General features: G+C 44.3%; 3 protein-coding genes across 3 annotated transcripts in view; 2 read left to right on the plus strand and 1 right to left on the minus strand.

The window, feature by feature from the left end:
- Positions 1–210: 210 nt before the first annotated feature.
- On the minus strand, positions 211–3,122 carry LOC142904813 (dynein regulatory complex protein 8-like). Its single transcript, XM_076051134.1, has 7 exons — positions 1,668–3,122; positions 1,436–1,511; positions 1,227–1,299; positions 1,034–1,110; positions 787–829; positions 627–693; positions 211–477 (listed from the first exon to the last, which is right to left on the minus strand). The coding sequence occupies exons 1-7, from the start codon at positions 1,693–1,695 to the stop codon at positions 362–364; spliced, it is 480 nt and encodes a 159-aa protein (XP_075907249.1). The 5' UTR covers positions 1,696–3,122; the 3' UTR covers positions 211–361.
- zc2hc1a (zinc finger, C2HC-type containing 1A) lies at positions 1,931–11,606 on the plus strand. The gene is made up of 11 exons (XM_076051071.1): positions 1,931–2,073; positions 3,935–4,057; positions 4,645–4,718; positions 5,105–5,224; positions 5,642–5,665; positions 6,371–6,512; positions 7,184–7,323; positions 7,622–7,745; positions 7,850–7,925; positions 8,214–8,318; positions 10,703–11,606. The coding sequence occupies exons 1-11, from the start codon at positions 2,013–2,015 to the stop codon at positions 10,869–10,871; spliced, it is 1,158 nt and encodes a 385-aa protein (XP_075907186.1). The 5' UTR covers positions 1,931–2,012; the 3' UTR covers positions 10,872–11,606.
- A 5,961-nt stretch (positions 11,607–17,567) lies between these two features.
- Positions 17,568–24,794, plus strand: part of ctnnd2a (catenin (cadherin-associated protein), delta 2a) — a 234,538-nt gene continuing 227,311 nt past the window's right edge. The window contains exon 1 of the mRNA XM_076051063.1: positions 17,568–17,851. The gene's annotated coding sequence lies outside the window, so the exon portion shown is untranslated. The remainder of the gene's footprint in view (positions 17,852–24,794) is intronic.

The raw sequence follows: 24,794 nt of genomic DNA on the forward strand, positions 1-24,794 counted from the left end.
TCCCATGGGCCTGTCAACTTGTGGAGGTAAACTTAACTTTTTGACTTGCAGACCACACCACTTGGGAGACTACAAAAGTTCTCCAGCTAAATCTACCTGCATGTCCACTAATAAAGTGGACTCCTATATTGAACAGACAAAGAAAACACATTTTCTTTGCAATCTTTTCCTTCGTATCAACCAGAAACACACAATTGATTTCACCCGATGCCCAAATGAATTTTCTTTATTTACAGATGTGTCTCTAATTTGAAATAATTATTTGAATACAATCAATATATCATTTTATGCAACAAAATAATAGAATCCTTGCCAAATATTGTTCGGGAAAAAAATGTCAAAAGTACGGTTTAAAAAATAATTAGTCACAATCAATAGTCAGCTGGCTGAGTAAGTCTTTGTAATAGACACGGTGGTCTTCCTTGTCAGCCAGCCCCGCCAGCATCTCATCCATCTCCTCCTGAGTGAGAGGCTCACCTGGTGTTTAGACAAGCACAGCACTGTCTTTACAATGAGGAAATGGAGTCACAATATGTGCTGTTTCAGAAGTAAAAGGCAAAACAAAAACAATATGGAATCGGCGCACATTTCCTTGTCATGCATAGCAAAGACATTGGTGTTCCTACCTTCCTGAGTAAGGTAATTTTTCAGCTCGTCTGACTCCAAGTATCCTTTCTTTTCTTTATCCAACACCTAGAAAAACAACAAAAAAAAATACTCTTCTTCAAGAAGAAACTGTGCAGTTGCAAGTTTTTGGCTAATGAAAATTGCATCCGACGGCTTCACCTCAAAAGCCTGCAGCAGAACGTCTTCAGTGATGGGAGGGAACCTAATGTGAACACACAGAAAGACACACACACACACACACACACACAGGTTTCCCACTAACTTTGTAATTTGTGCCTTCAAGGTGTTTGTGCTCACCTTAGCACGACATATCTGCGACTTTAGTCATTTTAATAAACACCAGTGGCCTTTCTGTATATGAGGAAAATCTCAGTTACAAAATAACGATCTTGCATAAGCATCTTACTTTTTCTCCAGCAGAGCACTGGTTGCCGCTGGGAGGAACTTGTCCAAATGGATGAATCCTGTTTGGTCCTCTTCCAGCTGAGATTGCATAAGAGTGATGAGTGATAAATTAACCACAAATGTTTTGAAGCAAATTAGTAGTATAATTGTTATCCTTACAAGGTATACGTGCAAAATCTAAACATTGCTCTGACCTCGGTTATAAAATCCTGCAGGTTCGCCTGAGAAGGGAAGCATCCCAGGGCGTGGATAATTGTGCCTACCTCCCTGAAAATGAAATCAAGCCAGTAAGTACGTTTAGTCATTTAATAATTCAATTACATGAGCTGTAACATATTTATTAATTTAAATGAACAACTATTGTTTGGAGAATTTTTTTTTTTTTTTTTTTTTTGTACCTCACCGGACATCCATGGTGTTGTTGGACTCATAGTCAAAAGCCGCAAAGGCTTCCTTAATCTTCTGGTGAATGGCTGCGACTGTGAACGACAAAGTGAACAAACTGCACCAACGTCTGGTCAACGGTGACTAAAGTTGACGTTTGGCATGTCACAATGGCAAGATCCCGGGTGTGTTCAATTTGATTATTTAAAGGTGTGTGCTGTCTGAGATGGTGAACTAATTTGCACACCAACCTGCATCTGGTTTGCCTTCCGCCATCATTTATAGCCTAGAAACCAAGCAAGATATCTTTTCCTCAGGTCATCCGCCAAGCTAGTCTTTTGTCTTTTAACCTAGGATTAAAGTCTTTCTTCCATGCACTTTCCACAGTCGAGGGAGTTTATACCAGGTCAGAGTGTATTTCTGTATTTTCAGTTCAATGTGTGCAAATCCGTAATAAGAGATGCATATTACGGTGATTTTTGGAACAGATAAACACATAGTTTCTGTTAAACACTGGCTTTTACTTCCAAGATTAAAGTCATGAAAGGTGTTAAATATTGGTGTCTATGCACCTCACATCAGAGTAATGCTTTGAAATGGGGTTCCTACAGAAGTCCATTGTGAAAGGATTTTTAAAACACTTCAAAAGGGCCAAAGGTAGGATTATGAGACAATTGCACACCAAACAGTAAATCAATAAATGTGATTGATTTCCTGTTTGGTAGAGTTCAAAACACAGCACAGGTAAATGAGTAATAATAATGGTGGCACAAATCATTGCTCACTCGCTTGCTCCAAACCAGAAATAAAATACACACGGCATCTTAAATGAAGTATTTCAGAATATTTTGCACACCCTTATATGTCCCAGTCCCTTTTGCAAAGTCCCAAAAGGGGGAATGCCTGGACTACGAGGGCAGGAGTTTAGGGAGTGGACGGTGAGTAATTATTAGACTAATTATCATTGTAAGGTGAAGTATCACGTTGACGGCGCAGATGAGCAATATAAAGTGGTGAACATCACGTGGCTCCCTGTTTGTTTACAATTGTTGTTGTTGTCGTCGTCGTGTGATTGGGTTTTTGTTTGTAGCTCTCCTGTGATCCTGTGGGCAGGGCCTGAAGCTTAATGCGCAGGCCAACCACTTGTTTACAATGGAGGCTGTAGGTTGGGCTGTTCAGTTGTTCTTTTATTTTTTTTATTTTTTTTTACAAAACTGGATATAGGGAGGATAACAGTTTTGAAGGCAGGATACATAGTCTTGTCAAGCTGAGGAATCTTTTACACAGAGTCAGCAAAAATGGTTAGAATTCACTCTCCCTTCTCAACACGTTTGCCAGCTGATTTTTCCACATTTATTACAATACCAATATTCATTATCAAATATCAGGCTCTGGTTGAAAAGTTAATTGAGGTTAAGAGCTTAGTAATTTTAATGACATTTTGGCGCTCGGATGAACGGGCATATCCAGCTACAACATCTAATTCGAATGAATTCTAATGAGCGTCCATGCCCACAGAGGTTCTATTGAGACAGACTGTGTGGGAACAATAATCGTTTTTGTGTCGAAGGCCAAGAGGCTTTCATTGCCATTCAGCAATATGTTCTCAGTGTTGTCCCAACATCTGGTCCAATGAATTGCTCAATTCAGATGACACATGTAGCCAGCATGCCAAAGTGGCAACCTTGCCAAGCTGGAGAGCGCATGTGTCAAGCGTTGTCTGCGCTGGGGAGCAGCAAACACTGCTCCCATTGTAGTTTCTCAAGTTTCCATGTTAATGAAAACAAAACGCCAAATGCCGGAATCTGATCAGATTAGACGGTATCATACTGAGGGGGTGGGGTTATAGGTGGGAAAAATAGGTGTGAATATTTAGAAGTGCCTAATTTTATCTCTGTAATGATGATATCAAGTGACACTTTTATAATTAAACATTCCAAGTTTTAAGATAAACTTGTTAAGATGAACACTGTGACAATGTTCGAAATCAAAACACCGGATAGAAATTCCTTACTTCCTCGTCACTGTTTTCATTGTGTTAGTTCAACCCAATGGGGAGTAACAGCCAATGAAATACTCGATTGTTGGCACACCGGGCGGCGTCGGAGCGTTCAGTTGCTATTGGAAGCCAAAGATCAGCTGTGTCGAGATAGTGCTCTCCCAAGTGCCCGAGTCTGCGAACAGCTTTTCTGTTTTAGCCATTTTAGAATGTCGAATTGGTATTTAATGCCTCTGAAATGAAACTAAAAAGAAGGCACGATTACAACAATTATAATATTGCTTATAAATCAGGCTTATACCGAATTATTGACAGACTTGTCACGAATAATCCTTAAATAACGCGCACACATGGCGTGGGCACGTCCTCATCAGCGAATATTGACTCTTTTTTTTTTTTTTTTTTTTTTTTTAAAGTACAAACCATTAAGACACACACAAAAAAATCTATTTCACTCCTTTGATACAATTTGTTTCAATGGCGAGTTATTTGAAACGGTTTTCTTTTTTGGTGTTTTAGCGAAGCCGGAAGTGTGCGCAGGTGAATACTCTCACTTCCCCTCTCCGCAATTAGCCACCACCGGCTGGGCCCCGACACAACAGTCATACCAGACAGAACACAACCAGAGGATGGAATTCGAAGGTGAGATAATTTGTCTTCCCCGGGATTTATTGTAGGTGTATTGAAATATACATATACATATTCGTAATGGTTGTGTCTTCGTTTAATGCACGCCAGCTTTTCAGATAACGGGGTTTGGGTGGCAAGCTTTATTCCCGCGACCTGCTTTTTTTTGTTTGGGATTTAGCCTCAGTAGTGCTAGGTGACGTTTGGGCCAAGGATGGATGTGAATGGGTGTGATCCCACGTTAGCTTCAACGGGTATCTGGCGCTAGCCGCTGACTAACGGTCACTTCACGCTAGGTTAGCTGGGTCATATGATTCCAAGGTCCTATGAAAGGGCTTTATATCCTAAAAGTTTAGTACAGCTGCCCGAGAGACATGGTTTTCCCCCACATTTTATTTTATTTTTTGCATTTGCTAAGCTAGTATGATGTCATGGTTTGAAAGGACTGCATGTCTGCAGAATAATAACAGCAATGATAATATTACTTAAAACATGCATCACATGATATTGAATTAAATTGCGAGTTTTCGAATTATCAATATTAACTGCATCCGAAGAAGCCTGGCTGGCCCTTTTAACAACAGTCCGATGTCTTGTTGCAGATGGCGAGGCTCCACCTGTCCGGGATGAGGTTCAATGCAGCAGCTGTGGGAGAAGTTTTGCTCCCCACGTCCTGGTAAAACAAACAAACAAACAAACCTCAGATTCACCGTTGACTGTTGATTTTGTTCAGTCAACCTTTGAAAAATTAAAAAAAAAAAAAAAATAGTGGTGTCGGTTGTGTTGCACAGACTCCTCAGATATGCTGAGGTTGCGCTAAAAATCTATTTTCGACTGTTAGCATCAGCTGACATGGAATCAGCAGTCGCCACTAACCGCCTGGAGTGGGTGGGTGGGGGGGTTGCAGTAATGTAAAGTAGTGAAGTGCAACTACGTGACCAGCTCATGCCATTATATCTGTTACATTTCTTAGAGATAGCAGATCTGCAATGGCTGATGTGCAGGATTTAGTACTTGTGACTTTTTTTTTTAAATTATTATTATTTATTTATTTTTCTATAGGCGAGGCATGCTAACGTCTGCAAGTCGTCTACTAACAAGAAGAGGAGGAAAGTGTTCGACTCTAGCAGGCAGAGAGCCGAGGGCACGGACATTTCCACGCTGAAGCCTATGAAGCCAAAGGTAGGAATGGAATGTGTCAAACACAGTCATAACTCAGGGGTTGTTGTGAATCATGTTTAGGTGAATTTTGAATTTTCCCGTTTTTCTCAAGCCAAACAAATCTGACATCCTCACGAAGAACACAGTGTTCGTTAAACTGTGGCATTTGCAGCGACGTCACAAATCAGTTTCATTATCCCTCATGCATGATGCATTGTTTTATGATGGACGTCAGGAAGACTGGTTGCGCTCTAGGACACCGCTAACGGGGGGGGGGGGGGGGATCCTGACACAAAAAAAAAAAAAAAAATTCTCATTGCCTGCGGCTGTAACCTTGAACCCGGTCCACCGCGACCCAGATAGGAATCGGATGTTGAATTTGTGGTGAGCAGGTTGTTTTTTTTTTTTAAATGTAAATCAATGTCATTTGTATTTCAGTCCCAAAGTTCTTCTTCTGTGAAAGTAAGTTGAATCGCCGTATTTATTTATTTAATTTTTTTCTGTGTGCCCCCACCAAGTATTTCTTTCTTCATACACAACCTCCTTAGCATCCAGATTAATCCAAGGTACTTTTTCAGAACCTGATAAAAAATTAAACTCCTTCGCTTTCCAACCTAGTTACATAATAACGTGACTCCTCCAATCTTGCAGCGTCTCCCACTGCGGTTTTGCTATTTCTTCCCTCGCGCCTCTGCTGCTGACGGCCCCGCCGTCGTCAAGCACAACATCAAACACTGAACTGAAGCTGAAACGGAGAGAAGCGCTCCATGCTGTGAGCGCCACGATGATGCTTCGTTGTTCAGAGGAATGAAAGGGCATTAGAGTCTTACGTACACATTATACACGTTGCACTTAAAGGCCATTTTGAAGAGGGGTGGGTGAACTATTATTGTAACTCCGGGAATCAGAGCTCCGGTGCTCTGATAGGGAGGTCGTCAGCTTCACATGGGACACTCGGGAGGGGGGGGGGGGAGACAGACAGGGAATGCGTCTTTGAACTCTGACTGGAGGGTTATTGAAATTATTCAACTCTTGCCGATGGCTTCCCCGGCTGTCTTCACACGCACGCACACACCGAGTGTTTCTAATACTCTGCTAAGATGATAAAGGATCATGCCGTGACGGTTGGCAGAGTAGATGATCTCCCCGGCTCGGGCCTTCTTCCAGGCGGAGCCTCCAAAGAAGCCAAACAACTGGCGGCAGAAGCATGACGACTTCATCGCTTCCATCCGAGCCTCCAAGGTGGCGTTCCAGGCTGTGAAGGAGGGGAAGGAGTTACCGCCACCCCCTCCTCCCACCTATGACCCAGGTAACGCACATTTCATGACAGCGGTCCATCATTTTGGGAAGTGCAAGAAAGTTTGCGCATTTTGTGACGTCACAAAGGGCACCGATGCCTCCCCATGGCAGCCCTGCCGTCACCTTGTGGCTGCCGTACTGACAAGACCCCCAGAGTCCAAGGTGGCGGCCCCATAGAGGGTGCGCGGTAGTGTCACTCCCCATCGTGCCTCCGTAACCCACACAATCTATTTGGCCAATCAGAACGAGCCTGGAGAGCGTCACTTACAGACGGGTCAGGACGCAGCCAATCAGAACGAGCTGAGACACCGCTGGGAATAAACTCTTTTCTGGTGATTTTCTGGCCTTTTTCATTTTTTTTTTAAACGACCATAAGACCGTAACTGAAAAACCTACAATAGAGAGATTTGATTTGCCGCAGTACCTCGATTGGCCACTAGGGGAAAAAAAAAATGTCTCGCTGCCGGTATCAAGTTATTGCAACACATCCATGCTTACTAAGCAGCTATTCCGCAATATTTTAAAATGACTGTCATGTTGAAATGCTTTTACACAAACTTACAAAATCCCAGCGCAGCCTGGACACTCGTCCGTCCGCCTCCGATGTCTACCAGTTAATTTTTGCGGCTCACACCGGGCGCGTCTGCAATCGAGTTGTCTTTGCTTCCTTCCTCCTCTCAGACTACATCCAGTGTCCCCACTGCCAGCGGAGGTTCAACCAGAGCGCCGCCGAGAGGCACATCAACTTCTGCAAAGAGCAGGCCGCCCGCATCCCCAACAAGGGCAAGTTGGAAGCCAAGAAAACTCCCATCCGCACGCAGGTCAGCCCGTCCACCAGACTCCGCCCCCCTTTTAATTTGCCTGTCAGCCAAAAATGTCAATTATTTACCTCCATTGACACCTTCTTGAATCATTGAGCTGTAAAAAAAAAATTGCTGTCATGATTGTACAGTAGTGGAAAAAAGTTTTTGGACATCCCCAAAATTGTAACAAATCCCAATATTATTGTCATGAAATATTTGCTTGCTCTCTTTCCACCAAGCAGCTACGACTGCGATTCTGCTCCGTCGTGACTGTCGCTCTACTCGCTCCCCTCGCCCTCTCTGCCTCCGTCTCCAGTTCAAGCCGCCTTCGCTAAAGAAACCCAGCGCCTCCGCTGCTGCCGCCCCCGCCGCCGCTGCGCCCGCCGCGCCTTCGACCTCCACCCGCTTGCCTCAGAGGGCGGGCCTCGGGCAGCCCACCGGTGAGGCCCACAACCTGAGGGCGCGACCAGCAGTGTGCAGTTTTTGCAGTGATCTCACGCACGTTGTCATCGTTTCCCCCCCGCTCCTTTGTCTGTCGTTGCAGGTATTGCGTACAACAGGACCTCCTCCGCAGGGGCAATGAGGAACACTCCCTCCGGCTACACGAGCCCCCCATCCGGGTCAGTTCACGCTATTCAACCCAATTAAAGAGCACAAAACTTGACTTGAAATGATCTAGGTACGCCCCCCCCCCCCCCCCCCAAAAAAAAAAGAAGAAAAAAACCTGATCAAGTGTGAAGAAGTAAAGAAAAAAAAAACTCTTTAATTTAAGTCTCGGCTTGTGGAGGTGCCGAGCAAAGGCTACGACTGTCTAACGGCTGACTAATGCTTAGGTTATTGTCGCGGTAGGACAGGGGGCACTCTTGGTTCGCTGTCCGCCTCTGACACATTCTCACCCGTCTCCTCAGCGTGGGAGGGAAAACCCGAGTGACGAGCTCGGGCTACGGCTCGGCGAGGAACACGCCGCCCGCCATGGCCCAGAACAGGAGGAGCGCCGACAACTGCGGACCAAGGTGGGCCACACACACCTGCAAATAAGACCGAATTCAAACCCCCCCCCCCCAAAAAAAAAAAATTGTCGTCTATGCCGTCCTCTGGTGGCAGAACAGAGTGCATCGGCCAAAATTCCCCCCCAAAAATCCCTTTTAAAGTCTATATTGCAATCATAAAAATAAAAAAAAAAACTTAATTGGTGGAATACTAATAAACGGTAACAGGAGGTCAAAGCTTATCACTTAGTTTATTTTAGTTGGCAAAGCAACACGGATGCAAGGGTGTTAATACGGGTGTTTTGTTTAGTTTTTTTTTCCCCTGCTAAATACTGCTGGCATTTTTTGTGGGGATTTTCCCAAATGGTCTCTTCCTTGGCATGAGCTTGGGAAGAAAGCCAATACTAATGTTATTTGACAGCAATGAAAATGCAGTATTCCATTGGAGATGACACGTCCGGTGACTGACGTTTTGCACCACCGGTGCAACGGTGGGGTTGCCAACCGTCCCGTATATTGGCCCGGGACGCCCTGTATTTGAGCCAAAAGAGGCGCAATCCCGTACGGGACGTTGTTTGTCCCGGCCTCCCGGGTAAAGGGAACGTGCATATATTTTTTTCGTTTTTGGTTCGCCATGCAGTGTGTTGTCTGTCTGCTTGCCTTGGTGTTTGTGTGCCGTATGCGAAGGACATGAGGAGCGCGCAGTTGACGGGGAGGGCGCGACAGTACTAGCGTGTGAGTGCGTACGTGCGTCCCTGTGCTGTGTGTGTGTTGCAAGGCTGTGGGCGGCGGCGGCGGCACGCGCGTCAGTCTGTTTACTTTGTTCACTCCTCGTGTGGAATGAGGAGCGCTGCCGCTGCTGGAAGTCATGAAAATGAAAGGGAAGATGATGAGGATGCGAGTTGTGTCTTACATGCCATGGGCTTATTAAAAATATATATATGGTTGAAGCATTCCCTTTCCTTGTGATTATGGATATGACTTGTTATGGTATGACTCGTTATTACAACCATGTTACAGAAAGTGTAATGCAGTAGCCTAATGCATTTGTTTGTATTGTTTGTAATAATGATAATAATAATAATATTTGTATTGTTTGTAATTATAACAATAGCTCAGATTTATATTGCGCTTTGCTAAGTACCTGGGTACAACTGTTTTACAATTTAATAGGTATAACTGTGCCAAAATGCAGTTTTCCATGTGGTTTTGTAGCAGAAGTTCAGCTTTGCCGTCCACCCGCACCGCCTCACCGTCCTCGCAGCGCTATGTTAGCTAGCTGCCGGCTGCTACTTCTGTAAATACACCTCCGCTTTCAGGGAGTAAAACCACAGCGCCACCTCAGGCCTGGCGTCAGTTGTTCCCAGCGTTTCCGTGTACATGCGGATATTCTCGGGGACGGCTTCGTGTAATCTATTGCTATTTATTTATTTATTTATTTATTTATTTATTACATTTTCTCTTCTCTTTTCAAATGCTTTTCTTAACACGCTCGATTAAACACCTTTTTACATGCAAACGGCGCCATAAAAATAGCTCAAATGTATTTGCATGGTATTAGGTTGTACTCTATAACCTGTGGCAACCCGCTCTGGGGGAGTGACCTTTTACCATCTTCTATCCAGCTGTGAATAGCCATTGTTTAAAGTTCTGAGAGTATACGCAAGAATCCAGTTTACCCTCGATGGGGGAGTGAGACGACAGGTCGGCGGTGACACCCACAAAGGTGTTGGTGATTGGTAAATGCCACAGACTGACAGACTGAAAGCCTCTTCACCACTGTTGCGCGCCGCGGGTTCCGAGGAAGGCTCGTTGGATGGAGCGTGTGAAAGTAAAACACGGAGGCGATTGCCTTGAAGCATTTCTTTTGTTCAATTGGGGAGCTTGCCAAACCAGGCCCGGTCGTGCCTGTTGCTCCTCGTGTATGATACTGTGGAACAGTGACCTGAGCCTCTCATCACAAAGTAATAAGTAGGAAATTGTGCCCACCAAATTCGTAACACCATCCACTGCTGGCCTTGTTACATAATTAGCTCTTTGTTAATTTCACCCCAGCTGCAGCTGCCATTGTGTATTTTTGTTCATTGTTTTTTTTTTTTTTTTTTTGTATTTTATCTTCCTGTCACTTCTGACTTTTAACTTGACTCCCTGCACAAGAACGCTTGACGTGCCTTGACAAATTGCAAAAAAAAAAAAAAAAGTAAAATTTTATTGCACAAGTTTGAATTGCACAAGAAGTATCCCTTCCGTTCAACTAAACGTGTATTAATTCACCGCCCCCGTTGTGTAACTTATCCTTCTCAGCTGTATCGGGAACCTTTGATAGCGAGCAATTTTGGTTACACATTAGTCAGCCTCCGCACGGTATCGCAAAACCGCCTCCCGCCCCGCGGCCTGCTGCCTCTCTAACTCAACCCCCTCCTCCCTTCCCCTCGCAGGGACGGCGTGGACGCTGTGAACAACGGCGGCGGCGGCGGCGCCGCCAAGAGCAAGTTCTGCCACTCGTGCGGGACCAGGTACCCCGTGGAGGCGGCCAAGTTCTGCTGCGAGTGTGGCATCCGCCGCATGTGTTTCTGATGGAGGGCGAGTTTCAATCACAAGAACAAAATAAAGGTTGCGCTTAAGTTATTATTTAAGGGTGGGGGGGGGGGGGTGAGAAAAAAAAAAAAACCCACGTCAATATCAAGCTGTGTGTGCACAGCGGTCCTACGGCTCAGCTCCGCTGAGAGGTAATTATTTGGGCTCTGAGATCAGTTTATAGACCGGGATCCAAGTGCGGCCGTTGGCACCAGGGCTGTTGTTTTTTTCCTGTTACGGTTCATGAAGCGTACACGTTTACTCGCCCTCAAAACAACTTCCAGGTAGTCGGCGTGGGAAAAATGTCCTTATTTCATTTTCTTTCTTAACCGTAACTTGTTGGCCGTTCCGACGAAACGAGCTTGCGCAGGTTTGCGCTTTGGGGGAAAGTTGAGCCCTTGAGCGTCTCCGCGCGCAAGCAGCCCGCCTTCGCTACCCGCCGCCACTGGAATGCCCGCCGTTGCCGTCTCCCGGCAACTGGCAAACGCACAAACGGGGCGTGACGGCGAAGCAAAGTCTCCGCCGTCACGCGGCCGCAACAGCCCAAGATCCTCGCCGTAGCTGCGCGGAGAGATGGGAACCCCTGGAATTAAAGGCACACAGCGGGAGACCCAGAGGCAATTCTCATTTTCATTTCAACTCCGCCCGCCCTTTCCCTTTCCCTTGGAATATGTCCCATTTACAGTGCAATACGTTGGACTACTGAAGAAAGCAATGTGTGTTGTCATTTAGGGGGTGGGGGGCGTGGGGGGGGGCGAGAGAGAAACATGGTGGACAATAAGAGTCAAAAGTTGTTGAAAGGTCAGCGTTCCCTTTAAGTCGATTGGTCAACATGGGACCGACGTTCCGATACAAATGTAGCATAAAGCCCTTTTATTCCCTCTACTTTTATACGCAATTTATTTATTTCACCATTCCATTTTATTTGCACCTTTTGTGTTAATGTCCAATGATTTTGTTTGTTTGTTGTTTTTTTGTTTTTTTAAAATTCGGGCTCGTACGAAAACCTGTTTGCAGCCACGCGCCGCCGCCGCTGGAGCTCTATTGGCTCAGTATTCAACGCATTGAGGTATTCACATGTAACAAATGTACCACAACCACAGGCTTTCCACACGCTGGTGTATATCTGCTTGGCATTGTTGCAAACACTGTTAGCGACTCGTCAAGAGTCGAGAAGCTCAAGAAGCTCAAGAAGCTCAAGGCCAGCGTGGCACACATGAATGAAATGCAATGGAGTGTGTTGACGTAAATGTGACGGCGTGAAGAAGAACACAAATGTTATGTGACTCAAGTCATTTGACGGGGATGGGTCGTTGACATCGCGTACTTCAATATCAATAAATTTCTATGATGAGAGAATCACGGGGTTGTCGAGTTTTATGTTCAGAGAGCGGCCTGACCTTTGCACGTCGCGCTACTTAAAATGCAAATTTCCCAAACGTGTTTTCTAACAATGTGTGTCCAGCCCGTCGGCGAACTCTCCCCCAGGAATCCGAGAAAAGTCCCATCTTTCCCGGTCGTCGCAGGTCTGGACTTCAGCTCCCCTGATGATGTCACAAAGGGATAGCGATAACACCCCGCCCCCGCCCTAGGTTAGTGACGACCGGGTGTTTAGCGCCGCCCTCTGGGACCACCTTGCAACCGCAACGTTTTGATCTCCCTCCAAATGTGCAAAAAATGCATCCACTTCTAAAACACTTTTCTTGTAAGTTTTTCTTTTATTTAATTTTAGATCAACTCGACACTGCTCCACTTTGGACCAGAATGAAAATTGAACATTTTTAAAACGTCTGCGACGTGGAACCTTTGACTGTAAGGGACTTTTATTTTGCGCACTTGATGTGAATATCCAAGCAGTCCATGTGCGGGCCATTAAAAACAAGTACAAATACCGTATTGCTGTGTAAAATTAGCTTTATCATAGTGCATTGAGTGTACACAGACAGTGGCAATAATAGCAAAGGCTACATGCTTCTTTGGCGTTATTCTCTCACAACGACAACAACAAATGACTTATTATAAAGTAATAAAAATACGTAGTTTTGGCACTTGGATCCCAAGGTACATATATTATATATCTTTTTAAAATTGAAAGGCACCATAAGTGAGAACATTAGCCGAGAGTGCCGGAGGTTGTTTTTTCTTTTTCTTTTGTTTTTTCCCTTTTGGAAGCCTATCACCCAGAAATGCCATAACTTGTGTGAGCCGAGTTGCATAAATCACCTGTAGCAAAATAGGCTTTTAAAGTGTCAATCATAACTCTGTGACTAATCCACCGACGTCTCTAAAGAAAAAAAAAAAAAAAAAAATCCCAACGTACAAAAGGAAATTGAGCCAACCGAAGTAAGCCAGGTGCGCTGCGGCGACTCGCTCTGCTTAAAAGTGAAACCGAAAGTGAATTTGAGCGGCTGCACTCTGCGTCTTCCGTGGGAAAAAAAAAAACAAACAAGTCGCACAGCGCAGCAATTTAACTCGGATAGCTTCCTCGTCTGCTTTTATCCAACGGGAAAACTACATCCTCGTTTCCTCGGGTGGCTTCTTTGTGTCACACCTGGCACCTTCACAACGCTATTAGCCACTCGGGCAGGCAAATGGCGTCCTGACGTGGCGGAAAAACGGGCACGAGAGTCCCAAGTTTATTTAGGCCGGCCTTGAGAATTTTTTTTTTTTCTTTTCCTCTTCCAGGCAGCTTCAGAAGAGTCTTGTGATTAGAATCTTATCAGTCAGTAGTCGTAAAACTAGCAACAAAAAAAAAACAAAACAACAACAACAACAAAAAAAAACGTCTGCAAGCAGGAAAAAAAAAAGAACTCGCTAGGCAGCTTATATAACGTCATCTTCCTCTTGGTAATCCTCAGAAGGACTTGCATGGCGAAAGGTGGGGGTGGGGTGGGGTGGGGGGTCTGGGGGGAGGGAGGGTGTGTGTGTGTGTGGCTGGGCCTCAGCTGTCCATATCGCTGTTGAGCATCTCGATGCACTCAATCATGGCCGCCAGCATGGCCTTGGCTCTGCAGAGCTTCTTCGCCACCTTTCTCACTTTCCGCGTCCTCGCCGCCGCCGCCGCCGGCGTCGTCGTCCTCTTCCTCCTCCTCCTCGATGTGACGCCCGGCGCTCTGGTCTTGGGAACAAAAGTCAAGACGTTTAATAAAAAAAAATAATAATAATAAAAAAAAAAGACAGTACTTGAAATTGAAAGACTTTGTCAGTTTAAGGCTAAGTGATGGATCAGGTGCTTATCGTGCGCACTCATTGTGATAGACGCGCGTTAATCCCTTTGTGTGGAGGGGGAAGAAAACCCAGTCATGCTTTTGATTGATTGCGCAAATTATCACTGCGGCTCCGGCTTTAGTCGTTGGCTTGCGGCAGTAGAAGCCAAAGTTTTTGTTTTTGTTTTTTCTTTAGAAATCAGCCCCGTGTGATGTCACAATGGTCGCCGGCGCTTCCCCCAGAATTGTTTGGTTGTCCCTTAGACCGGCGTTTTTCAACCACTGTGCCGTGAGGTGCCAGGTGTGCGGTGGAAAAATGATCCATTTTCTTAATTAATTAAATTGGCCTAATTAACTTAATTGGCCTAAAAAAAAAAAAACCAAACTGTTCCATTGTGGAGTGACTGTGCTTGAAAACTGAATGCAAGTCTATTTTCCTCCCTCGATTCCTCTGCAGCTTTGCGTGCATCCACAACCAGGCCCAAGTTTCACACTGAGTGAGTGTAAATAAATGAAGGGACTATATTGTCATTATCAGGCTAAAAAGTGTTGTTCTATATGTTGGGCTGGTGGTGTTCAATGGGATTTTTTTTCCACCAAAGAGTCGGAAAAACACTGCCTTAGACCGGTGGTTCCCAACCCAATCAAGCAGCAATCAAAACGGTCGACAAACGCTGTGTTCGAAGTTGCAGCGAGGCAACGATTCACACAGGAAGCTACGACTTAAGCATTTTAGTGGCCGGCTGGGTACACGGGGTTAATAGTGTCTTCCTTTTTTCTTTTTTTTTTTTTCCGGGTGACCTTCAGACTGTCGCAGAGCTTTTTGTTTTATCAACTTTATTTGGAAAGGGACGGTGCACAAGCTCGCGCGCCAATATTGCCCGTTTGATGCACTGCGCCCCACTGTAGCATCAGGCTAATTCCCATCTGCGGTTCCTCGGCAGGTCGCAAAATACAACGCGGTAACGGAGCAATAAAAAAAACAAAACAACACAAAGACGTTTGCGTGCGGTAGTCGAGGTCTGGAAACTGGAAACGTGGGAGGGCAAAGTACAGCCAGCATGTTTCCTTGTTGCAATATTAGTTTACGCCCCTATATGATTCAGACCTCAACTATGAGGCTGAGTCATCATATTTGACAATAGTCATAGCCACGGCTCTCACATTTGCTTTTCCAAATCTCAGTCAGTGTAAAATGCTTGCTCATCTGGATTTACAAAAATCAAATGTGAACTTAAATTGAGTTTGCTAATGCTGAGCAGGACACTGCCTTATTCCTTCAAATCAAAACTAACATTGTCGCAATACGCTTTCTCGCCATTAGAGGCCGCCAAGTCACACCGCCGTCTTTTAAGTCAAATATCTTACGTCGTGACGGCAATAAAACTAATAATGCGTCGGCTTTCTGAAGGTTTCCGACAGTCCAAGTTTCGTAGGAACTCACTGCCATGTTAGATATGATTGTTCTTTGATCAGTTTTACTGTCTCAAGTGACTCAGCCACAAGGGTGTCAAGAGAAACGCGGCAGTCTGCCAACATTCCGCTGCGGGCATTTTCCCGAGCTGCAGTTCACACATAATAGAGGGGGGGCTGAACCGGGGGGAACAAACAGGCTGGTCGACATTTTTAGGCGTGCGTTGTGCCGTTACTTACCGGTCGATCTGCACAACCGCAATTTATTGAATGCACGATAGAGTCGATCACTCTTTCTGTGACATTCAACCCAAGAGTCTCCATTTTGCAGGCCAGGGCGAGCAAGGTGTCGCTTAAAGTCTGCAGAATGTAATAAACAGGCGCTGTTAGCCTAGATCCCTGCTGTGTACTTGCATCCACATCACGAACAGGACACAAAATGAATATTGACCCACCGCGTTGCCAGTCGTGCAGTCTTGTAGCTTGTGCTTCGGCTTGGGGCAGTTCACGTTTTGCAGAGAGCTGGTGATGTTATTATTCTAAAGGGGGGGGGGGGGAACAAAAAAGAACCCAACACTTTTACAGAAGGGAATTGTGTTGACATTTTTCCAACACCAAAACCTGCACCTCCCACCAGCTTGCCAGGTCAAAGGAGCGCTGATTTCCCAGCTCTCAGTAAAGTGCGGCTTTTTCCCATACTTGTAAAAAATATGTCAACAAACTCGTTTTGCCGATCAAAAGCGAAGCTGCAAGACATTCGAAAAGTAAACAACAAGTTACATGCGTGAGCGTGGAGTCATTTACGTATCAGAGCTCTGAGGTACACAAACGCATGAGCAGCGGGGCAGTCGGCATGCAAGTGCGAGTGCACAAAGACATTGATGATGTTTCAAAGGAGAGGAAGAAGAGAGATAAGAAGTTTCGGGAAAGTCTGAGCAGTCACAGGCTGCAACGCCCTCGCTCTCACCCCCCCCCCCCCCCGTGTTGAAAAAAAGTGTAGAAAAAATAAAAGCTAGAGATGAAGCAGTCGAGCAGTCGGTGCAGTAATTTTCCATGAGAAAGAAAGAAAGAAAAAAAAAATCAAAGTGGAAAGTTTTCAGGCCCACCGAGGTGACCGGTAAGTGCATTTTAACAGCACGCACGGATGCCTTAACGCTACGGTGCCTGCGCTTGCTCTTGTCTCAGGTGTCACAGCTACTCCAACCTACTCGCTTGCTGTTTTCAAACGCCTGAGTGCTGACAGGAGGAAAAATGATACAGATGCCCCGAGGCCACGCTGATGCCCCAAGGCCGCTTTCTCCTCCTCCTCCCCCCCCCCCTATCGGTCACCGTACAGGTCGCTTTCCTCTCCCGTGCACAGGACATCAAACATCAAAACATCAAACATTTGCGCATCCTTACTTACTGCTATCTCGACGTCTGTTCTCGCAAATAGCAAATCTGCTGCAATGTCCTCGAGAGGCCTTGGTGGGTCACAGGACAAAGCCAGAGGTAGAAGCAGAAGAGCAAGGAGACATCTGGTGCACCGAAGAGGCTGGCGGGATGAAAGAGAGAGACGGGAAAAAAAAGTCGAGCCAAGTCATCCGGGGAACTCGCGTTTGGCGTCAGAAAGCACTTTCGAACGGCGAGGCCGTCTTGACCTTTCAACTCGAGCCCTTTCAGTCCAATGTATGCCAGAGCAGGGTTCAAACTCAAAACGCAGATGTAGTTCAAGTACCGGTGCACTCTCACTGACCCCGCAACATCCTGCCACTTGCAACTGCAGTCAAGTGTCAAGTCATCTCGCCTCAAGTACGCAGAAGCAGTGCGATTGTATAAGCGTCCAAACGACACGGCCAGAGGGCAGGTCTGCATTATTTATTGGTCTGAATAGGAATTCCATTCAAGTGAGGAATCCGGTTGTGGTTATAGTGTACAAATGTTTACGTTTCTTAAATATATATATATATATATATATATATATATATATATATATATATATATATATATAAACGACGGCACAAACCTCTGCAATAAAATTCGATAAAAAACAAAAAAAACAAAACAAAAAAAACAAAAACAGAATACAATAAAATACCTTTTAGTTTATAATTATGTCAATGGGCGTGAGAGGAATTGAAACTAGTGCTGCGCTGGGCGAGTCGACCTATTCCGGCAAAAAAATCCTGACCTGTTTCCCGTAACGCCGGAATCCTATTTCGGTTTCCTTTTGAGTGGAAAACTGGGCAGGTAAAAAGCCAGTTTAGCTCGGAATTCCCCGGCTTTCCGGGAGCAAGCCGAAACGTCTCCAGCGGAGAGGCTCAGTCGCTGCCTGGACGCGGAAGGCTGCGGGACGGACGCGCCGGATTCGCTGTTCTCCGCGTAAGTTGCCAAATTTAAAAAAAAAAAAAAAAAAACTTTTTTTTAACGATTTGCGGCAATAACTCTTTTTCGCGCACTCCCCCGAAAACGAGGTGCGTCACACGGCCGGAGGAAGAAGGGCGACCCGGCGCGGCGCACTGCACTCACCATTGGTCATTCTTCATTCATGTTCGTCCGTCGCGAGCTGGAGCAGGGTGAGCGTGCTCTCATCGTTGATCAAATTGTTCGCATGTCCTTAAATTGGAGGTGGCGTGGTGGTGGTGGTGGTGGTGGTGGTCGCCGCGGGAGCAGACGCGCCCCCTCGCTTCCTCCCCGACACCCCTGCACGCGGATTGCGGCGATATTGTGGTTTGCATTCGAGCGCGCGAGGCACTTGAGATCTGCGCCACCATGTGATATATATATATATTTTTTTTTTGTTACTTCCGTCCTGACTGGCAGACGTTCCGAATGGATGAGCCGTCGCAGAGGTTCCACCTGCGAAGGCGTCTGCCGCGCTTGTCCTAGTCTTTCACATCGTTCGCGATAGACGGAAGAGGATTAGGGTCACAAGAAGAAAAAAAAAAAAAAAAAACGACTGCAAGTTTTTCTGAGTGTCCATTTCGGGTTTTAAGTTGAAATTGCGTGAATAAAGTCGACGTTAATCAAGTCGCATTTTTCGTGAATAAAGTGGCACTCTAAAATCGTAACATCGGCTTTAATCACGAAATTTCAACTTTTGTTCTCGAACTGGAGACTTATGAAACAAAAGGTCGGGGACGTGTGTGTGTGTGTGTGTTTTTTTTTCCCCCCCTCTGGATAGGTCGATCATAGGAGGGAATAGCTCGATGGCAATAAAGGCGAATTACTGTAAATCACGTGACGTTGACTTTGGCTCAGACAACGACGTCACGTGGATGTGATTTAGTGCCTAACCGGTCTGTAACCAGGCCAGGATCCCACACCACAGATGGAATATCCCGCCACAAAGGTGTGTGTGTGTGTGTGTGTGTGTGTGTGTGTGTGTGTGTGTGTGTGTGTGTGTGTGTGTGTGTGTGTGTGTGGCTGCTTGAAAACTCCAGTCGCGGGCAGCTGCTCTGATTGGTTAAAAATGAGGTAGAAACGCGCGAGGTTCTTGGATCGCAATGACCTGTGCGATTTATGCCTGGTATGGTAACTTGACAGCTCACTGGAATCTGGTTTTCGCCTATATGAGCTTGTGAAAAGCTGTCCTGTCAGGCCACAGTGACGAGGAGATGGTTGCAAGTGATTTATAAACAGGTGTGAACTGCAAGTTGTTCATCGCAAGATGACCAGCCTTGCACAAAACCACATTGCCGCCTCGTATGACTTGGGTGACTTGTGCACGTCGCCACGCAGTCAGCTCATTTTTAGTTTTCGGGGAAGAAACGTCACCCTAAAATAAAAAGGGGAAGTGGACAAGCATACGCCACAACATGCATCTAAAATCTTCCTGAAACAAACCCCTTCCATTTCCCTCCCCCTACTTACTGGAACTGCTCTGCTCTGGCAACTTGACACCTCTCAACCGTCAATCCCAGAAGCAGCGTCAAGGTTATTGTTTCATGTGAAATAACCATCTCATTTGTTGGAACCTGACAAGGAATGTGCTATGTCCTCTCTTCCCCCCCCCCCCCAAATTCACTGGATTTTTCACACAAAAAAACAAACAAAAAAAACACACTACTTGAAATCCTAAATTACACCTGAAAGCCCGGAGTGATTTGCTTTGTAAATGATGCAAGACGAAAGTTTCTCTATCATTTAGAAATCTAAAATTCTTTTAAATGGAATGATTTTGAAAAAAGAAGAAGAAGAAGAAGATACATTTCAGGTTTCATGTACAGGTACTACCCGAGAAATTAGAATATCAAGTAAAAGTTGTTTTATTTTGGCAATTTAACATAAAAGATGAAACCAACAAATTTTATTGAGCTATTCCACGCAAATTGACATCTCAAGCAGTTCCAACGACTTTGCTGATTATGGTTTTCAGCTTATTAAAACCACAAACTCAGAAAATTATTATAAAATTTGAGTGGTTTTTTTTAAGCTGCAAGACCTAATCAGCAAAATCCAAAGAAATAAAAACCTGAAATATATTGATTTGCATATTATTCATTTATATAATATGTCAAATTCACCTTTTAAGTTGAATTTCAGAAATACAACAACCTTTTCAGGATATTCTAATTTTCTGGGTAGTACCTGTATATGCATGGGGGGGGGGGGGGGGCAAGTTAGGATATGTTAATGAAGCAAACAGACTGTTTGATAACAAGTTTGTCTTGATGGTCCTTTGGCTTTTTGTCCAAAGAGTAATATTCGGTACAAGACAATACTCTCATGAGAATACTCTACTCTCTACTCTATACTGTACAGTACTCATGAGAGTTGTTATCTTCGGCAGCTTTTGCTTTTTGCAAAAGCTGCCGAAGATAACATCAAAAGTTAATACAGCTTTACTTTACTGTTTATCACCCAGTCTAGACAGAATGTAGGAGTGCTGCCAAAGCACGCTCGCGCGAGCACACAGCTGAAACATACATTTGTGTCCTGGCTTGTCTGTGTAAAGTACGTTTTTACTCCAAAGCTTTCAGCGGTTTAACGGATATTATCTCACCAAATGCCTCCTCTCCTTACATATACACCTCTGTGTCAGTACGGAATAAACGGCAAAGCCTCACCCTTTATCATGGACTTACTGTGTGTTAAAAAAATTATAGCTGTGTGTGTGTGCGTGTGTGTGTGTGTGCGTGTGTGTGTGTGTGTGTGTGTGTGAGAGAGAGACAGATAGATGTATGGTACAGTTGTGTTTGTGATGGCATGGTACAAACAATGATTAGTATTAGTAGTAGTATGTGTGAGGTACTGCTGCTGCTATGTGAGCATGCAGTAGCGTGCGATACTATTGTTGAATTTGCCAATCTAGCTATGCTTTCAGTAGTAAAGTGTGTGTGTGATTCTGTGGTATCAAAGAGTACAGTGGTATGTCTGAAGTTGTATCATTTAGAAATATACATCAAAGGGTATTGTGGCATGTGTGATACTATAGTTGGAGTATGAGTGAGATTCTGTAACTTTAGTCAAACTTTCAATGTCATTCTCGTTCACAAGCATTGCTCTCGATTCTCAATTTCTTCTCTAGTCCCGTACAAGACTCCTTAGGTGGTCTGTCTGTCTGTGACCCGCGAGGCTGTGTGCCAGGAGGTTCTGGTCCCCGATTATTGGGAAGGTCTGCAGGAGGGAACAGTCCGTGTGACCTCCTGAGTGTTACTTTCCATGGTGGCATTGTCCACCAGCGATTGAGTGTTGCTTTGAGGAGTGTCATTTTGTAGCCATCAGATGAGATCACTTTTCCCACCTCATTTTTTTTTTTTTTTTTTTTAACATTTCCGGTCTCAAATTAATTCCCCAGGCTTGGTGACGTTTGAGAGCTGGTCTCTCATCCTCCAAATGCTTCTCAAATGTGTTTGCAGTAGACTGAAACATCGTCTAAATATGGAATGCATATGTTGTCTCTGAGAGCTTCCAGGCTTTCGTCCATACCACGCTGGAAGGCGACGGTCGTGGTGCAGAAGAATGTTCATTTATTCACTTCACCGGCGAGAACTCGGCAAAACGGCAAGAGTAGGCACACAACAGCAGCACGGGGCACAGGTCGGAATCATCCGGGTGCCACACCACTATGCTCTTGAAAACACCACTTTTGCCTTTTTACGCTGTTCCTTGAAGTTATCTATCATCTGTGTTTGTGTTTATGTGTTCCTTTTAAGCCGGGAGTCTCGGCAAACTTTCATTATGTTATAATAATGACAACAGAGAGCGTTCATTCTTGATTCTACTCCAACAAACAATTATATCTTCTTTACACCGTACTGTTGTCTTTGACACACAATTTGCAAGGTTTTGTTTTTTGTTTGTTTGTTTGTTTGTTTTTTTGCAACTGAGGTGCCTAGTGGAGTTGCATATTGCTGATATTGTCAAGCATAAGTTTGTTGAATAAGAACTCATGGCCAGTAAATTCGTAAAGCCCCTCCTGTAACACTGTATTACAAGCCCACTGACGCCGATACGGAATCAGCAGTGTGTGTGTGTGTGTGTGTGTGTGTGTGTGTGGTAATTAAACCCATCAATCAGATGATGACAGCAATGCCGGGAAGAGTTGCACCCTCGGACCCGGCGAGCTATCAGGGTAACGTACTCTCGGACAGCGATCCAACACAGAGATGATGTTTCACAGCGGAATTCTTCCTTGTTGCTGAGTGTGGGATTCATTACGGAAGATGAGAGGGTTCTAAAACACACGGAAGCTGCTGAAGTTAAACATGAATTTCAGTCTCTAATGCACTTCTTATAAATATAAGTGTGTGTGTGTGTGACACAGAACCCTCCCGTTAATTAAATAATGACATGACAACTGTTGTTTTGTTGCAGCGGTTGGATTTTGAGCATGGCTACATTTAGCAGCAACACTGTTTGCATGCTAAGCAGCTATAAAGATAAGGTTGAACATGCACCGTATCCTGATGTAGATTGCGGTTTTTGAGATGGGTTTAAAGCCTGTAATAACAGTCGCAGGAGTGCAGAAATGTGTCTGTTCTGCCTGAAAGACAAAACACAAAATCCCACAAATGGATTTTGACAGCTTGATTTTTTTTAATTTTTTTTTTTTTTTTTTTTTTTGTTGGTTCAATCATGTGTAGAGTGACTCAGTCAGGGCGGATGAGTGACTTTCACATTAACAATTTCATAGTCCTATTGAAAGCTATGTGAGAGATGTAATTTCCTGCAAATTAAGTTGCAACACGTTTTGAGAATGTGGAAAGATTGAGATGCAGGCAAACGGGTGAAATGAAAAAGTAATTTAAAACGTTAATGCGGGAATTTGTTTAATTTGTTCAACATTATACAACTCTTTTCATTTAATAGTATTTTTGCATGAATTTATATCATGTTATAATATTGTCTGGCTATATTAAAACAACAAAGTTGTGTAAATGATGTTACTGTTATAGCATTACGCAAGCTATAGCTGTGATTTATTAAATGTAAACATGTTGGAACTTGCATGGTGTTCTTTTTTTTTTTTTAATGATTATTCTTGTTTTCACAGTTTACTGTGAAAGTAATCAAAATGGACAATGGCAATGTGACACAGAGCCAACAAAAAAAAAAATTAGCTCACTCTTCCACCTGCCGAACAATCATTTTCTGGCTGTGCTCCCTCGTCTTCACATGCAGAGCTTCTTCTGTAAGTTCCTCCACGCTCCTCAGTAAATGCCTGTAATTATATTACAAGACACATGTGCTTTGAGTCATTCTGAATTCGTGTTTGCTTTGACCAAAGTTCAAGCATTTTTTTTCCCCCAGAGTTTGTTCTGAAACATTCCTATGGAATATGGAGCCAATGAAAACTTTGATCCAACTTTATTCGTGGTCCGAGCTGCGTTTTCTGTTTTTCCTCCCCCCCCCCCCCTCTCTGTCTCTCTCTCTCTCTCTCTTACAGATTGTTTCAGATTTTCCACATCAATGTTGTGACTAATACAACTGACCCGGGGAAAAAGTGTGCTTATATAAAATGTGAGGAAACTTAATATCATGCCTGTTTAGTTTTGTCAAATGTTTCTAATTAGTTGTTTATAAATATAAATATAAACCAGACTTCCAATTCACTCCAAGACTGCAAACAGGATGTGCACTTGTGCATTCTTCAGCCCCTGGCTAAACCCGAGCTACAAAAGCACGATACATCACCAAGGTCTGGATTCAACCTTCTGAAGAATAGGTGCTAAAAATTTGATGCTAAATTTTTATCTCCAAGTCTGATCTAGTTTCACTATTAATTATTAAATTACAGTCCAATGCCACCATCTAGTGTCCATTCTGTAGAAATGCATGTGCAGCTCACCCCTGCACAGGAAAGAGAAGCAGGGAAACAAAACAAACAGGGCATGCATGGTGGCACATTGGCTTGTAAAATATTGCGGAACAGATTACCAGACTTGTGAGAAACAGGCATAGGAGCGCAACTTCTGTGCACCCATAACACAAAAGAGATTCAAGTATATGCCATTCAAAATACCGCTGGGCCTTCCAACGAAGTCTCTCAGGCTGCCGGCGATGACCACGTGGGTCCGCCGGTGTTCAACAACAATTCTTCAGTCCCAGGTAAACAAAAGAAATCAAATAGAAATCTCTGTATTCTCTAAAAGTTGATAATCAGGAAGGAAGAAAAAAATGTTTACACTTTCATAGTTTGACACCTTGAATTATTTTTGTGCTGTTTTCTTGAGAGCAGAGCACAAAAACGTAGTACGTGAAAACCTATCAGCACAGCACATCTATTCATTCCAAAGGGGATGGATGGCACAGTGAAAGGAAGCCCAAAATGGAAAGAATGATGTGGGTCTCGGCGCAACGACAAATCCTTCTTTTGCTACAATAACAGCCTTTTTTTTTTTTTTTTTTTTCCATTTTATTTCAATGCTTGAAATGATATAACGCCGCATTTACTTTGGATAACAAACTTTTTCTTCACGAGTGTGTTACGAGTCGGTGCAGCCTTAGTGCACTCGTTGCATAAACATGATAAGCAAAAGATAAGCACGTCTATGTGGCATGAGTCCCTCTTGCATGAAGATACCGCCGACTGGAAGTTTGGAGCTAAATCATTGCAACTTTGTGTGCCCCCCCAGTGCATTCCCCAGTGTTCCATATTAAGTTACGCTTTCTCTCTTGATATGCAACAAGCTCATTTAGGAATTTATCCCCCGTGGTGTTTATTTGAATATGATGTATTTGAAATGATGCCAAGAGAGACAGGCGATACAATGGACGCAGTAAAATGCATGAATTCGTAATGACGCATTTGTCTCCATACGGCATAGCAAAAACTCTCCCTCTGTGTCTGTGTCTGTGTGTTCGTGTGTGGGTGTGTAAG

Source organism: Nelusetta ayraudi, unplaced genomic scaffold (assembly GCF_046127955.1).
Source record: "Nelusetta ayraudi isolate G7.1 ecotype Tasmania unplaced genomic scaffold, CSIRO-AGI_Nayr_v1 ptg000132l, whole genome shotgun sequence".
Classification (NCBI taxonomy): Eukaryota; Metazoa; Chordata; class Actinopteri; order Tetraodontiformes; family Monacanthidae; genus Nelusetta; species Nelusetta ayraudi.